Here is a 13959-nt window from a genome sequence, read left to right as displayed (position 1 = left end):
TAGTTTTCAGAGGATCCGTCTCTGGGCCAGAAGGGAAACTTGCCGGCCACGTCTCTTGGAGACGTTGGCCACGTGTCTCTCCACTTTCTCCTCGGAGTCACGTTTTCACTGATCCCCAGGGGACACGGACAGCCATGGAAGAAATTTAAGGACAGTGACAGGGTCAGGTTTGAGTTTAAAAGTGTAACATGTGGATGGAGACAGGGAGACTAGTTCATAGGAAATGGCATTCCTGTATCTCTCAGGCTTGGGGCCGGCTTAGACCTTCGGGTCTTTTTTCGCCAAGGCTGTAGTCAGCAAGGAATCTGGGTAATGCGTCTCCTTTTCTGCCGGGCTGCTATTCTTTGAGATGAAAAGAGAAGTGTCTCTTTGTAAGAAATTGGAGAGGCCCCACAGAGGAGGGAGGGTGGAAACAGACTCAGGGCTCGGACAGGCCCGTGTGTTCCAACATTGTTTTTGTCCCCTCCCTGGCGACTGACAAAACTGACCATCTCTCTTGTCTCTCCACAGACCATCACCGGCCTTCTGCAAGAGTTTGATGTTCAGGCAAGTAGAGGGAGTGGTCTCCTGTCCCCCTTCCCTGCTCTGCCTTTTCTGTTTCCTTCTTCTTTCCATTGGTTGAAGAGCGTTGTTCGGCCACGGGGGGCAGGGGAGGGGAGGAAGTTGCGTCAGCTGGTTCTCCACAGTCAGCTCCTTCTCCCCGGAAAGAAGCTGGTTTGAGTTCTGGCCCAGGAAGCAAGAGCCCGTCCCCCACTCCGTGAAGGCCGGAAGGAGAGGCTGAGGTGTGGGACCTGTGCGGGAGGGAAATGGGGAGCAGTTGGGTGGGCTTGGGACCACGTGGGAAGCCGAGCAAAGGCTTGATGTTCTTGGCTCTGCTTGGGAAAGTGAACCCAGCCTTCTCTGTGGTTTACTGGCTCCATCGGCTCTCAGGGTTGGCGCAGGCACTGGGGGTGTGTCTGGAGTTTTGTCCAAGAACAAGTTTTTGGGAGAGGAGGCTGGCTGGTCTTGGCAGAGGGGAGGGTCAGAACCCCAGGAACTGTAAGCCCTGGACTCATTATCTCAAGGCTGGCATGGGTCCCACGCTGTGGGGGACCCTGAAGGGAAGTGTCCTGGTCAGTGTTGGGTCAATAACACACCCTAAGTCCATTTTTTTTCCAATTTTGTGTGTGTGTGTGTGTGTGTGTGTGTGTGTTGAAATAGACATAACATTCAACACCATGACCATTTTTAAGTGTTTCGTGGCATTAAGGACATTTATAATGTTGGGCATCCATTGCCACCGTCCGTCTCCAGAACTCTTTCCATCTTGCAAAACTGGAAGCCTGCCCCCATTAAACACTAATTCCCCACCGAATCCTCCTCCCAGCCCCTGGCCACCGCCGTTGCATTAAGTGATGTCATACAGTGTTTGTCTTTTTGTGATTCGCTTATGTCACTTCACGTAACCGCTTCAAGGTTCATCCGTGCTGTAGCACGTGTCAGATTTCCCTGCCGTTTCAAGGCTCTATAACATTCCATTCGGTTTTTCGGTTCGTCTGTCAGTGGGCACTGGCTGCCTCCACCTTTTGGCTATGGTGCATAATGCTGGTATGAACGTGGGGTACACATACCTGCTCCGGAACAGATTTGCTTTCAGTTCTCTTGGGTACACGCTCCGAAGTGGAATTATTCGATCATGCGATTATCGTAGCTATTTCAAAGCTTGGGCCTTGATTCGGAGAAACCTGGAAAGCATAGTTTATGTGTTTCCTCTGAAGATAATTCCTTATATTTCTGTCCCTCTTGGTAGTTTGCAAAGCGCTGTTAGGTGCTCCGATCCCAAGGCACAGGTGGTTGGTAGAGCGGAGAACGGGACCTCTGGCCCCACCTGCCGGCCCAGGCCCACCCTCTAGCCTTGAAGGCGATGGTGTCCAGGCAATGGTTTCCCAGGAGGGGGCGGGCGAGGGTGCCGCGCCCTCCTGACATCAGCAAAGGGGTGACCGAGAAGGGAAGCCTCAGCGAGGGGCTGGGAGAGACAGGATAAGGTCTACCCACATGGTCCACCAGGCTGGGCCGGGCCCGCTCGTTTAATCCCAGAGCTGTCCTGTGAGGTGGGAGCTTTTTTCTGATTGCCCATTCCTTTGTTCCTTTAACAAATGCCTGTTTTGTGCCTGGCATTGTCTTAGGCGCTGGGGACACAGTGGGGAGCGTGACAGGCGGCGATCCTTGTTTTCAGGAACTTAAATTCCAAACTAATCGCTCAGCACTACTGAGCCCTGAATATATGCTAGGCGTCATTCTGAGTGCGTTGTGTGTTTTGCTCCTGGGGCAACTCATAACGATTCCTGTCTCCATTTTGCAGAAGGAGAACCCGAAGCACAGAGAGGTTAAGTAACTTGCCTGCAGTCTCAGGGGCAGAAAGGAAGAGGGCTGGGGTTTGATCTCAACCAGTGTGTTTCCAGAGTGCACGTTTAAAACCACGGCTTCTGACTCCCCAGAAGCGGGGGAAAGTAAACACGCCGATGCCAATGCCAATGCCAGTTACTCTAGGGGTTTTGAGGACAATAGCTCGTGCTGCGGTCTTGGGTTGAGGGGGTCTTGGGAAGGCTGTCTTGGGTTGAGGGGGTCAGGGAAGGCTGTTGGAGGAGGTGACGTTGAACCTGAGACTGATAATGATACCTGGAGCCAGTCGCGTGACCAGGAGAAGATTAGGGACCGATCATCCCATGCAGAGGGATGGCCCTACATCACACGCAGGGCCCCCCACCCCCCACCCCTGCTTGGATTCCGAGCCTTCTGAGGGTGAGCTGAGCTCTTCGCTAAGCTAATAGGCTCAGTCTTACGAGGGGATCACAATATTTGCGCTGAATCTGAGTGCCGAATGACACCCTTTCAAGGTTGTCTCCCAAAACGTTAACTTTGTATAAAACTATATTCATTTGGATTGGGCTCCTAAACCTAGTTGACTCATGGTGTTTATGAAGGTTTCCTTCCGCCTTCCAGCAGTCTCCAGAACCACGGGGCGGGCGTTGCTGTGGGATTTTCCTCCGGAAGATGCATTGCACCGTGGTGCCGTCTGCCTCCTGACGGGTTACTGACCCCAGGCGCAGAGGCGGGCGATGACAGAGCCTTGGTCAAGGGTGGCTGCGGGGCGGGCCAGCACAGGGACTCACCAGGATTCACACGGGGCTCTGGCAGGATGTCTCCTGCCTGCTGAGGACTTCGTGGTCCCCTGTTGAGCCAGGCCAGGGCCCGGGGCTTCCTCACGCTCTCTTGCTGATCCTTCAGGGACCTGTACCATCATCCCTACTTGGCACATGTGGAAACTGAGGCTTCCCGGTGACCAGCAGCTGTGAAGGGGCCCCACTGAACCAAGGCGGTCTGACCCTGACCGTTTTTCCTCAATTATTGCAGCGATAAACGTGGAAGGGCCCATCTGGGCTAGATTCCAGCATCGCTTTGCAATTCCTGTCGGGAAAAAAAAAGAAAGAAAAGCCTGGCCCCGTAGATAATCTGAAGGATGCTTTGGGCTAACGTTTAGCCCATCGAAGGCAGTGCAGGCGTCGGGAGTGGACGTGCCTTAGTGGTGCCCCGCTGTCCTCTGTGCCTCTAGTTGGTCCCTCACTGCTCCTTGCGGTGGGGCCCCACCCAGCCCGGCAGTTCCTTGGAAGTCAAGTGTAAGGAGTCTGAGCAGCCTTTCTGTGTGTGTCCGAAAGCGGCCAATGTTATTTCTTGAAAAATATTCGGCGCTTCAGCATTTTGACTAACTCAAGCAGATTCTTTGTTCTTTGTTCTTTTCCCGAAGCACAATTTTTCCCCCCCCCGAATCCAAACACACACCGTCACCCAGAGCTTAGCAGCAAGAAGCCGCTGGAGGGTCTGTTGCCCGAGCTGTTGGGCTGCCCGCCTCAGGAGAGGCCCAGCTGCCAGAGCGGTGGCCTCGTGGCCTTCTGTCTTCCTGGTGGCATCATCTCACGGTGGGCAGTTTGCTTTGGCCTGCGGGATGTTTTGGGGCAGGTTGATTGGTACCCGGGCATGTGAGGTTTTGCGACCTGCTCTTGGGACCCCACTTTACCTGTCTTTCCTGGAGACCCTCTGGGACCCTCGGAGCACGGGGCTGGGCGGGCACGGCTGAGGTGCCGTGACTGCAGGAAGGATGTAAGATGAGGTGACTCTGCAGAGAAGTTCCTGGCGTCAGGATCGAGGTAGCTGTGTTTGCAAATTTGGTGAGTGGGGTAGGTGGGAGTGTTTCGGGTTCCAGCTTACTTCCTTTGGCTGGAATCCTGGAATCCAAGAATATCAGGGCTGGCAGATGCTTTATGATCCAGCCCTTCCCTTTCTGTTCCAGGCAGGGAGGCTTGACGGAGGGCCACTGAGGAGGGGAGGGTGGGGGAGAGGGAGCCAACGCGTATCCGCACGCTGATTGTCTCAGGGCTTCCTTCCCAAGGTGGGAATGTTACCCTCTCCTGCAGATGAGAAATCAGTCTGGAGATGTTAAGAAGGGTCCTCGCCAAAGGGTGCTATCAAGATAACCCTCAATTTTGGCCCATGTGACTCTGAGATCTGTGATAATCATGGGGGTCGTAATAGCTGACTTCCGGGCATTAACTGTACCCCAGAAACAGCGCTGGCCTCTTCTGCGTTGTCTCTTTCATCGTTACATCAGCCCTTAGGAGAGGTGTTAGCACCACCTTATTTTATAGTGGAGGAGACGAGGCTCAGAGAAGGTTTAGGGCATCTGGCCCGGGTCACTGAGAACTGAGATAGATGATGAAGCCAAAGCCAGTCCCCCGGGGCCAGGAGTCAAGGTCCGTATAACCAGTAGGGGGAGGGGGGCGCAATCTGCCGCCCACTGACCCTCACTCCTCCCCTGAGACAGGAAACTCTCTATGGCCCCAAATTGCCTCTCTTGTTGGCTTTGCTGTTTCTAATTCCTTCCACCTGGATCTTTAGTTATTCAGTTTGATTTGATTTGGTTTCCATGGGAATCTGTGTCTTTGTGCTCCCCAGGGGTCCCTGGGCAGGGAGCTGATGTCACCCACAGGGCCTCCGGGTGCAGGGCGGCCGGGGGCTGGGGCACAGGAGGTGGTAGGCAGGGTCTGCTGGGGTCTGGCTCCCACTCTGGAGCCCAGTCTGATCCTGGGGTGGGGGGGGCGGGGGGTGGGCAGAAGTGATTCCTCCCCCCCCTTTCTTGGAAGCAGAGCAGCTTCTAGGGAAAATGGAAACAGTGACCTTTTACTAATTTCTTTTCACACAGTTGCTTCTTGTTTTCATGCTCCCTGACTGAAGGTGGGCAGAACTCAGGCTTGGAAATCCTCAACCCACCGTTTCCCATCTCTGCCCTCCCCCGGCCCCACCTCCCAGCAAGGCCACTGGAGCTTAGAGCGAACCCTTAGTGACAGATGGCAAAGCGTTCATCTGGGTCACCGAGAAATGAGGCTTGCCTCTTCTTCTGCCCTCCTCTGCGGGTTTCCTGGGGGTGCCCTCCCGGGGGTGAGGGGTGGGAGAGGAGTGCCTCTCCCACCGAGCACCCCCATGGTGGGGCTTGGCTCTCCCCGGGTCTGTCCAGCCCAGGCTGTCAGGTTCACCGAGGGTAGATGCCCGTCTCCTGGTGTCACAGGCCTGGTGCACTGGACAGAAGCGGGTTCTGATCAGCTCTGTCTTTGCTAGTCGTGTGTCCTTGGCCAGTGGCCCGACCTCCCAGGGGCTTCCTCTTCCGATCTGTAATTTGGGGGAGTATCACCACCCCTGAGAGGGTGTTGTGAACATGAAATAAACACAGCATGGGACTCAGCACGCAAGCCTCCCTCTTCTGCTGGATGGATGGATGCTGGGCGCTCCTCCCTCTCTTTTCTCCGATCCGACAAAGACCCTTCCTCCTAATTCTTTCTTCCTTGGAGAATTGGTCTTCCCCGTGGGTTCCGGCTTCCCTCTGTATTCCCAGGCTGATGCCTGTCTTCCCGCAGCGGCCGGTTTCCTGACTCTGTAGCTTTGCTATGATGTGATGACAGCATTAAGGAAACCTGAGAAACAGGGTGTGGGGGGGCAGCCACGAGTTCCACTGGACGTCTTGGAGGTCTTATCTTCTAGGGGCACCCGGCGTGCCTTCGGGAGCCCTGGGCTCGGCTGGGAATTAGGACCCGGCGGCCCAAGGGCTTGTCCTGAATCTTGACTCCGCAGCCTGCAGGTGTGTGTGCTGGGATGCACAGAAGCTGGCTTTTTCCATTTGTGAAATAGCTGTCATGGCGTTTGCCCAGTAAACAGATGACTGTCCCTAGATGGAAATAGATAATGTATGTTTCTTCCACATGGGTGGCCCTCCCTGGCACCCTTCATCCTTTATCTGGTTCTTATTTAATGGGAAGGATAAGATAACAAGGATAAGGCATAGCCAGGCCTACCCCTTCCCCACTGTGGGCCCTGGAGATGAGCCAGGAAGACGGGGGTGGGGGGGGGAGGGTATAATTTACAGAAAGGACGGTGATGGGGCGAGCCCTTGGCATTTTCTCTTGAGCTTCACTTGTCACGATTAGCCTTTCCTGCCCCAACAAGGCTTGAGTTCATGCTGCGTTTGACTAGCCAAAGAGTGCCCTCCTCCGCCCTTGGCCATGCCTTGACCAAGATGTGCTAGACTGAGGGGAGGGGCAGCCCAGCGCCCCAGCTGACTTAGTGTCTGTCTCAGGGTGTCATCCCTTAGAGTCCAGAACATTCAGCCTCTCCCCAGGGCCTGCTGGGAAGGAGGGGATTGGGGAGGGAGGTGGCGGCAGCTGGTCTCAGAGCTCCCCTGGATCACTCAACCCGTTGACTTAAGCCATTGGGACCCCTTGTGGCTTCACGCTGATTATCTCTGCGATGGGCATCCATAACAAGCAGCATCCAGAGAGTTAGCAAAACACTTCCCAGTGTGTCTAGCTCGGTTTTCGTCTTGGGAGCAGCTCCCTGAGCAGATAGACTTATTACTGCCCTCAGTTGACAGCCGAAGGGATTCCCAGACGAGTCTGGTCACTTGGCCAAGGGCACGTGCTGAATGTATCACTAGAATGAACATCCCTCCACAGATACTGCCCTAAACAAGGAGATGTGGCTTGTTGTCACTCATCTGGAAGACCTGTGAATGTCACCCGGTCCCAGACTCCTTCAGCCTCCTGCTCTGTCTTCCTGGGCATATGGTTTTTGTCCTCATGCTCCTAAGACGGCTGCTGCACCTCCAGACATTGCATTCATATTCCAGGGAGGAAGCAGGTGGAAGGGTGAAGGGAAAAAAATCAAAAGGCCACGTTTGACTCTCAAAAAAACAACACAAAACAAAACAACTCTCCTCAAAACTCCAGCAAGTTCTGCTGACATGAGTCAGAAATGAGTCTCCGGACCACCCTTGGCTACAAGGGAGATGGGGGAGGAGAGAATTTTATCAGATGCATTGCTGGGAATTCTGTCGCAAAGGAGGGAATAACAGATGTTTAAGAGGCCAGCCAACACACTCAGCTGTGGCTTATAAAGCTCCAAAGCCAGGAGTCAGCCGAAAAGACGGACCCTCTTGGAGGAACACTTCGTGGTAGGTGCTGTTTTCACCAGCTGCCATCTTGCGAGCAGTGTAGACGGTAGGGATAGGGTGGAGCTGGCCGGCAGGTGGGAAGTGGCTATGAAATGGCTCTTTGCGCGGGGGGTAGGTGCTCCAAATAAAGGAACGGTGCCCACAGAAGGGCCTGCCCAGCCCCGCGATGTTTGCGCTGAGGCCCTTCCAAGTCAGATACCCAGCAGGCCTGCTGCATTATGGGGGCAGACACATGTTGCGGGAGAGGCAGGAGGAACCAGTGTTACTCCTCGATTCCACGTGCCAGTGTGTCCCCTGCGCATGGCTGTGGACGGCTGGTCCCTGGAGATGCCGGGGAGACAGAAAGCCATCTACGGTCACATCAGCGTGGGTGGGGTGGGGTGGAGCGGGGCTGGCTTAGAGAATCACAGTGCGCCTTCTGCACTAAAGGCTTCCTTTCTTCATGTAGCGCCGGGCACACAGGGTAAAACACAAGTCAAAGAGCACAGGCTTTGGACCATCTCGGGTTCGAATCCCGCCGTGCTCTTCCAGCTGTGTGACCTTGGACAGATAACTTACCCTCTCTCGGCCCATCTCCTCCTCTGTAAAATGCGGGCAGGTGTCACCCAGTGGAGGTGCTGCGTGCCTTCAGGGACGCAGCGCTCAAGGCAGGGCCTGGGTACAGCGGGAGGGCCGACTTGGTGACTCCTGGCCGCCCTGTGCCGTCTCTTCTACGCCGTGAGAGAGCGGCTTTTCCAGAGGAGGTGAGAGGAAAACTCTTGCGCCCTGGCTTTTCTCTGTTGCACGCTTCTGGCTGGATCTTGTCTGTGAGCAGGGACTTCTGAGATCTGGCTCTGAAGCGTGCAAGGGCTGAGGTTGGAGACCTGGCTGACGGAGGAACCGAGTGTGTATTTCCAGCCCCCATCTTAGCCAGAGAGAGGACCCTTGACGAGCCCCAAGACGGGCGCCTTCCCGTATCCGGCGGGAGGCCAAGGAGTATCACGGTGCCTTCTCTTTGGGAGAACGTGGGGGATTGTGAGGTAGGTCCCTCCCTACGGGACGCTAGATAGTGATTCATCGCCACGGAGACAGAATGTTCCTTTGGGTCTAAAGAGGACAAAGGCACGTGTTAGTGAGTGTTTGAATTCCTCCATCCAGTCTCAGGCTCAGTCTTGGCTTTGGCCAATGGAGAGAGACCACCAGGGCTGGCTCAGAACTGTGTGTGTGTGTGTGTGCAAGCACATGTGTGTGGATGTGTGTGCACAGGTGTGCATACATGGGGGCTTGTGCATATGTATGTGCACGTGTTTTGTGCATGCATGCGCGTGCCTGTGTACATTATATGCGTGTGCGTGCATGCGTGCATCTGTGACTTAAGGAATGGGCACAGAAAAGATCGCACTTGGCCTTTCCTCTTCCTCCTGCCTGTGTGGGCTGGCGGACACAGAAGGGGAGGCCTGATGGGCCCAGCACCGGCACGAGGGCCCGGAAGACTCAGGTTCGGATCCTGGTTCTGCTACTACAGAACCTTGAGGTTCTGACCTTGGGGAAGTCTCCTCAATTTCTTCATCTGTGAAATGGGATAGATAGGCATAGCTGGGGGCGTGGAGGCTGGGCTCCCTGCCTGCCTCTTGGCGGGCACTTGGCAGATGTTGCCCCTCAACGTGGGCTCACCCAGACCCAGGGGACGGTGCCGCGCCTACGCATCTGCACCGCGTCCCTTCCGCTTTCGGAGACCGGATGGGTCGTGCTTCCAAATAAGGGTAGCCATGGCCGAAGCTTCTCCTGCCCGGACCGAGGTTCGGGCTAAGGGTGAGGCGGCGGGGCCACGGCCACGACACTCCCGTGGTTCCTGTTGGGCGCAAAGCGTAGGGCTCAGTGGGGCTCATGCAGTCCCGGGAGGTTTTACACCAATCCTGGGAGACGTCACTGCAATCCCGGAGCTTACGAGAGGCTGCTTGCCGAGACTCTCACGGCCAGTTAAGGGGCAGAGTGGAGCCTGGACCCAGAAGAGTCAGGACTTTCTAGAGAAGTTATGTTACTGCGGTCATTTGGTCTCGGGTGTTTCACCAGCGGCCTGATGCACCTGCTCTGCGCTCCGACTGTGTGCCAGGCCTCGGGACAGAACAGTAAGCGGGGCAGGGGCAGCCCCTCCCTTCTTGGACAGATTCAGTTCTGGTTCCATGGCCGTGTAATTTTAAGGCCTCCACAGAGATGAGTCAACTCATCCCCACCCCTGGGTGCTGCCAGGGACATCCCTGATGCAGCCGGCAAGGGGCGTCCCATATCTGCCACCAAGATGGCTTCCAGGCACCGCATTAACAACGTCTGCCACCACGTACGAAGGGTGTCCTTTCCTCCCTGCACTGTGTCTCAGACCATAGGGTGACCTCCTCTCCTGAGAAGCTGGGGTGAGGGGGCCCACTCCTGTCGTACAGATGGCGACCCAGGGCCCAGAGGGGTTGAGGGAGGGCAGAGCTCGGCTGTGAACCCCGATGACCCCAGGCTGGCGGGAGCTGCCTGGCCTGGCCTATTTTTAGAGGGCGCCATGTGGGTCAGCTGGGGAGACAATGGAGAATGTGGCCCTCTCAATGGGCCATTGTTCCCAATCGACTTCAACGCCAGGGCTGGGCCCGGCAGATGATCCGTGGCCCCCACTGGGGCCCAGGCTGTTGCTCCCTCGTCTGTGGATTTTTCCACTGTTTTCCCAGTGTTTATATAGGTGCAAGCCAAGGGTCGGGCACTGAGGGGAAGAGGGAGGGGGTCAGGATGGTGGGCTCCGTGGTCGGGAGGCTCCCTCTGTGGCAGGTGATGAGGCAGGAGGCTCAGGAGGATCCTTGTGATGGGGCTGGGGCTGGGCGCTGACAGGGAGGGGGGGGTCCCCTCTGTGCTGTGCCCTGGGTGGGCCTGTGGGCCTCACCTGGTGACCGCTCACGCACCCCGGGACGTTCCGTGGTTCTCCCGTCTCACAGACGCGACGGCAGCCTGGGCGCTCCCCCTTGGTTGGTTATCCGGCACCCCACTTGCTTGCTTCGGGGGTCTTCAGGGTGGGGGCTGGAAGCCCCCACATCCCCGTGCTTGGGATGGGGGAGGGAGCGGCTTCTTGCTAAAAACACGGGTACCACGCTCCCAATTCTGGAGGTGGAGCCTGAGAACTGGGGCGTATTTCCTTATTTTTGAGCCAGGTTTCCCAGATCGACAGCCCAGCCGTTGACCTCGAAGGATGCTGGGGGTGGGGGCTACCCTGCTCCCCTTCCCACCCTGCCCCTCCCCCCTCAGTGGGTTCTACACCCTCTTTCTTGCTGTTCCCAGAGCACCATGTCCGCACGTAGCAAGCTCTTGCCACATGTTACCGCAGGCCTGGGGCCCACCCCGCTACCCCAACACTAGCTTGTGAGCTCTTACCGACTCCTCTTTGCACACGCATACGGTAGGTGCATAATAAATGTCTTTGGGTAAAGTCGCACTGGCTTAAGTGGAGAAGGAGCAGGGGTGGGATTTGGTCCCCAGCCTGGTAGACTGTGTGTGTGTGGCTACATCACTCTGCCTCAGAGGTGACCCTTCACAGGCCTGAGATCAAGGGGCTGTAGGCACAGTCCCTCCTGCCGTGTCCTGTGGGCCTCCCGGCATCCCCCAGGGCTGGCAGGTCCCAGGCCCGTTTCCATTGTGCAGGCAGCTGGGGGAAGGGGCTGCTTGCCCAGATCCACAGGGGTCCCAACTGGGGGGGTCTGGCCTGTTTCTTCTTCTCGCCCGTGAGGGCGGGACACAGACCTCTCCCCTGCACTTGGTCAGTGACCGATACGATTCACATCTAGGCTGGCTTCTGGGAGCAGGTTAGACAGCGTCTGGAGTGTTCCCTCTTTGGGAAATGAATGTCAAGTGCTAACCTAATGTGGCCTCCTAAGGAGGGAACATGGTTTGAGTCCTCGCGCCTCTCAGACTGTGAGGGAGTAAGAAGCGTGTGGGGAACACTGGCCTACCGGGTAGGTGGGTCCTGACCGTGACTCTGGGCAGCCGACTTGGCTTCCCTGAGCCAGGGTGGCAGCATCTGCCAGCTCGGGGACATGCCACCCTCACAGGGCCCTTGTAGGGATGCAGGGCGTAGAGGGAAATGGCTCAGCGCTACCCCTAGAACGTGGCAGCTCTCAGGGTCCTGTCCCCAGCATGCTGGTGGCCTCCCCCGTGCCCGCACCAGGTAGGAGGAGAGCCAGGAGTTGGGGGTGGGGGGTGGGGGGTCAGGACACAGGCAGAGAGCGCTTGGAAGGGGAGGTCACGGCTCTCAGACATGAAGAGGGACAGGTCCTTGGAGCCCCTGGGGGGCCTTGAGGAAGGTGGGAGCCCAAGACGGGGGTGGGCTGAAGGTGAATCGAAGCAGTGGGTTGAGAAAATTCATGACCGCCACCCTTTGGAGAAGTTTAGTTAAAAACTGGCAGGTGAATTTATGGGCTTGGAATCAAGGCAAGGCAATTTTTTTTTTTTTTTTTAATTAGGATAGAGGAAAAGTAAACATGTCTTCAGATCTTTAAAAAAAAAAAAAAAAATTCACAGTATAGTCCTGAGAAATGTGGGGCTGACTGGCTGAGGGAGCCAGCTTGAGGACACAAGCTGGAGCACCGGCCTCGACCAAGGGAAGAGGGACCCCGGCCCTCCAAGAAGGGAGGACAGGACAGAGACGGATATGTCATCATTGAGGATTCTTGTCGTCAACTCAAAATGCCTTAAGGGGGCTTGGAAGTTGTTGGCCTGTGGTCCGAAAAGCCTAGATGGTGGATGCCATCAGCAGGACCTCGTTTCTGTCTTTTCCATCTCTGGGCTGGCTGTGTATTCAGACAGGCCCTTGCCTCATGGGAACAATATGGCTGCTGCAGATCCCCCCCGCCTCCCAGCACTTCTGGGTCAAGTCTAATCCACTTCCCCAATAGCTGCGGTTGGCTCTGGTTGTCCTGACTCAGCTCTTCTGCCCTTCTGTGAACCGGTCCTGTAGCTGGGAGGGGGAATGCATGAATTAGCCTTGGCCCGTGAAACATGGGCAAGCGTTGTCAACAGACCCATTAGGATGGATGGTGAGACTGGAGTGGATTCCCAAAGGAAATTGGGGGCTGTTCTTGGAAGTAGGGATTGAATTTGGGGCAGCCCCAGGCCATCAAATGCTAGTCACCGTTGTAATGACCCTGTGGGACGGGTGAGACTTGGGAGCAGGTAATCTAGGAAGCTCGTGCTTTGACGACCTCAGTTTCCCAGATGGAGAAACCAAGGTCCTGGGCAGAGAGGGCCTCTGGGGCTGGGGCTGGTGCCTTCCCCAAGTTTTGTGCAGTTAATGGCACAGTCTGAGCCAGGCCTCTCTTCTTCCTCCTGACTGAGTTCTCCTTCCCTCCCTGGTTCTTGGAGTGGTTTCTCTGGTCAGAGAAATCTGCTGCCCAAAGGCCAGGGCCCTCCTCACCAAATGAGAAACGTACTCGGAACTTCCTCAAAACACAGTTGGAAATACGCTGGGCGCCTGCAGTCGGTAGTCACAGCCACACTGATGCTCCAAGTGCCACATCACAGGCTCCTCTGTCTGCTGTCTTTCCTCAGGAGCAGGACATCGAGACTGTGCATGGCTCCATTCACGTCACGCTGTGCGGGACCCCCAAGGGAAACCGGCCCGTCATCCTCACGTACCACGACATTGGCATGAACCGTAAGTTTCCGGGAGTCTCTGTTTCTGATGAGCCAGTTCCCGCTGGGGGTGGACGAATAGGACAGCTAGGAAGGGCTGGTGGCAGGGAGTCTAGCTGTTTCTCTTTTGCTGGCACTTCCCGGAGCTGTTGGGGGAAGGGATCTTGCCACAGACTGGAAGAGTCTGGAATGCACCCCATGGGACACAGAGTTGTCGGTGTGCCTGGCTGTGCTGGGAACCCGGGCTCTCCCCTGTCCGCGTGTGACAGTGACATCTTTTGAGCAACGTGTACTGTGGTTTTTAGTATTTTCACCGAGTTGTGCAACCATCAACGTACTCCATTTGAGAACATTTTTATCACTCCGAAAAATCTGTACCCTTAATCTAGCGTGCCCCAATCTCCCTTACTCCCCAGCCCCCGGTAGGCCCTAGTCCGCTTTCTGCTTCTAAGGATATGTGTATTCTGGACATTTTCTGTATATGGAATCTTGCAGTATGTGATCTTTTGTGACTGGCTTCTTTCCAAGTTCATCCATGTCGTGGCATGTGTTAGCACTTCCTTCTTTGTGGCTGGATGATATTCCATTGAGTAGAGACGCCCTACTTTGTTTACCCATTCTTCAGCTGATGAACACTTGGCTGGTTTTTCCTTTGTGGCTATTCCAAATAGTGCTACCATGAATGTTTACACTGCATTCTTGAGATTCCCAAGAAGTGTCAGCCTATGTGGGTCCCCCATTTTTCACAGACGCTAAAGGCACAAGATCTACTGCATGTTAAAATCACA

General features: G+C 55.8%; 1 protein-coding gene across 4 annotated transcripts in view; it reads left to right on the top strand.

Annotated features, from left to right (window-relative positions):
* Window positions 1–13959, top strand: part of NDRG1 (N-myc downstream regulated 1) — a 54462-nt gene that overhangs the window by 15386 nt on the left and 25117 nt on the right. For 2 of the 4 annotated variants that reach the window (XM_058699141.1, XM_058699140.1), the window contains exons 3-4: window positions 511–546; window positions 13088–13193. In XM_058699141.1, the coding sequence (XP_058555124.1) occupies window positions 511–546; window positions 13088–13193 (142 nt within the window). Of the gene's footprint in view, window positions 1–510; window positions 547–689; window positions 783–13087; window positions 13194–13959 lie in introns of those variants that run through there. The other 2 variants (XM_058699143.1, XM_058699144.1) reach the window with 2 other exon arrangements.

The sequence above is a fragment of the Neofelis nebulosa genome, chromosome 14 (assembly GCF_028018385.1).
Source record: "Neofelis nebulosa isolate mNeoNeb1 chromosome 14, mNeoNeb1.pri, whole genome shotgun sequence".
Lineage (NCBI taxonomy): Eukaryota > Metazoa > Chordata > Mammalia > Carnivora > Felidae > Neofelis > Neofelis nebulosa.
The sequence above is the reverse complement of the archived record's forward strand: the minus strand, read 5'-3'. Positions and strand labels throughout refer to the sequence as shown.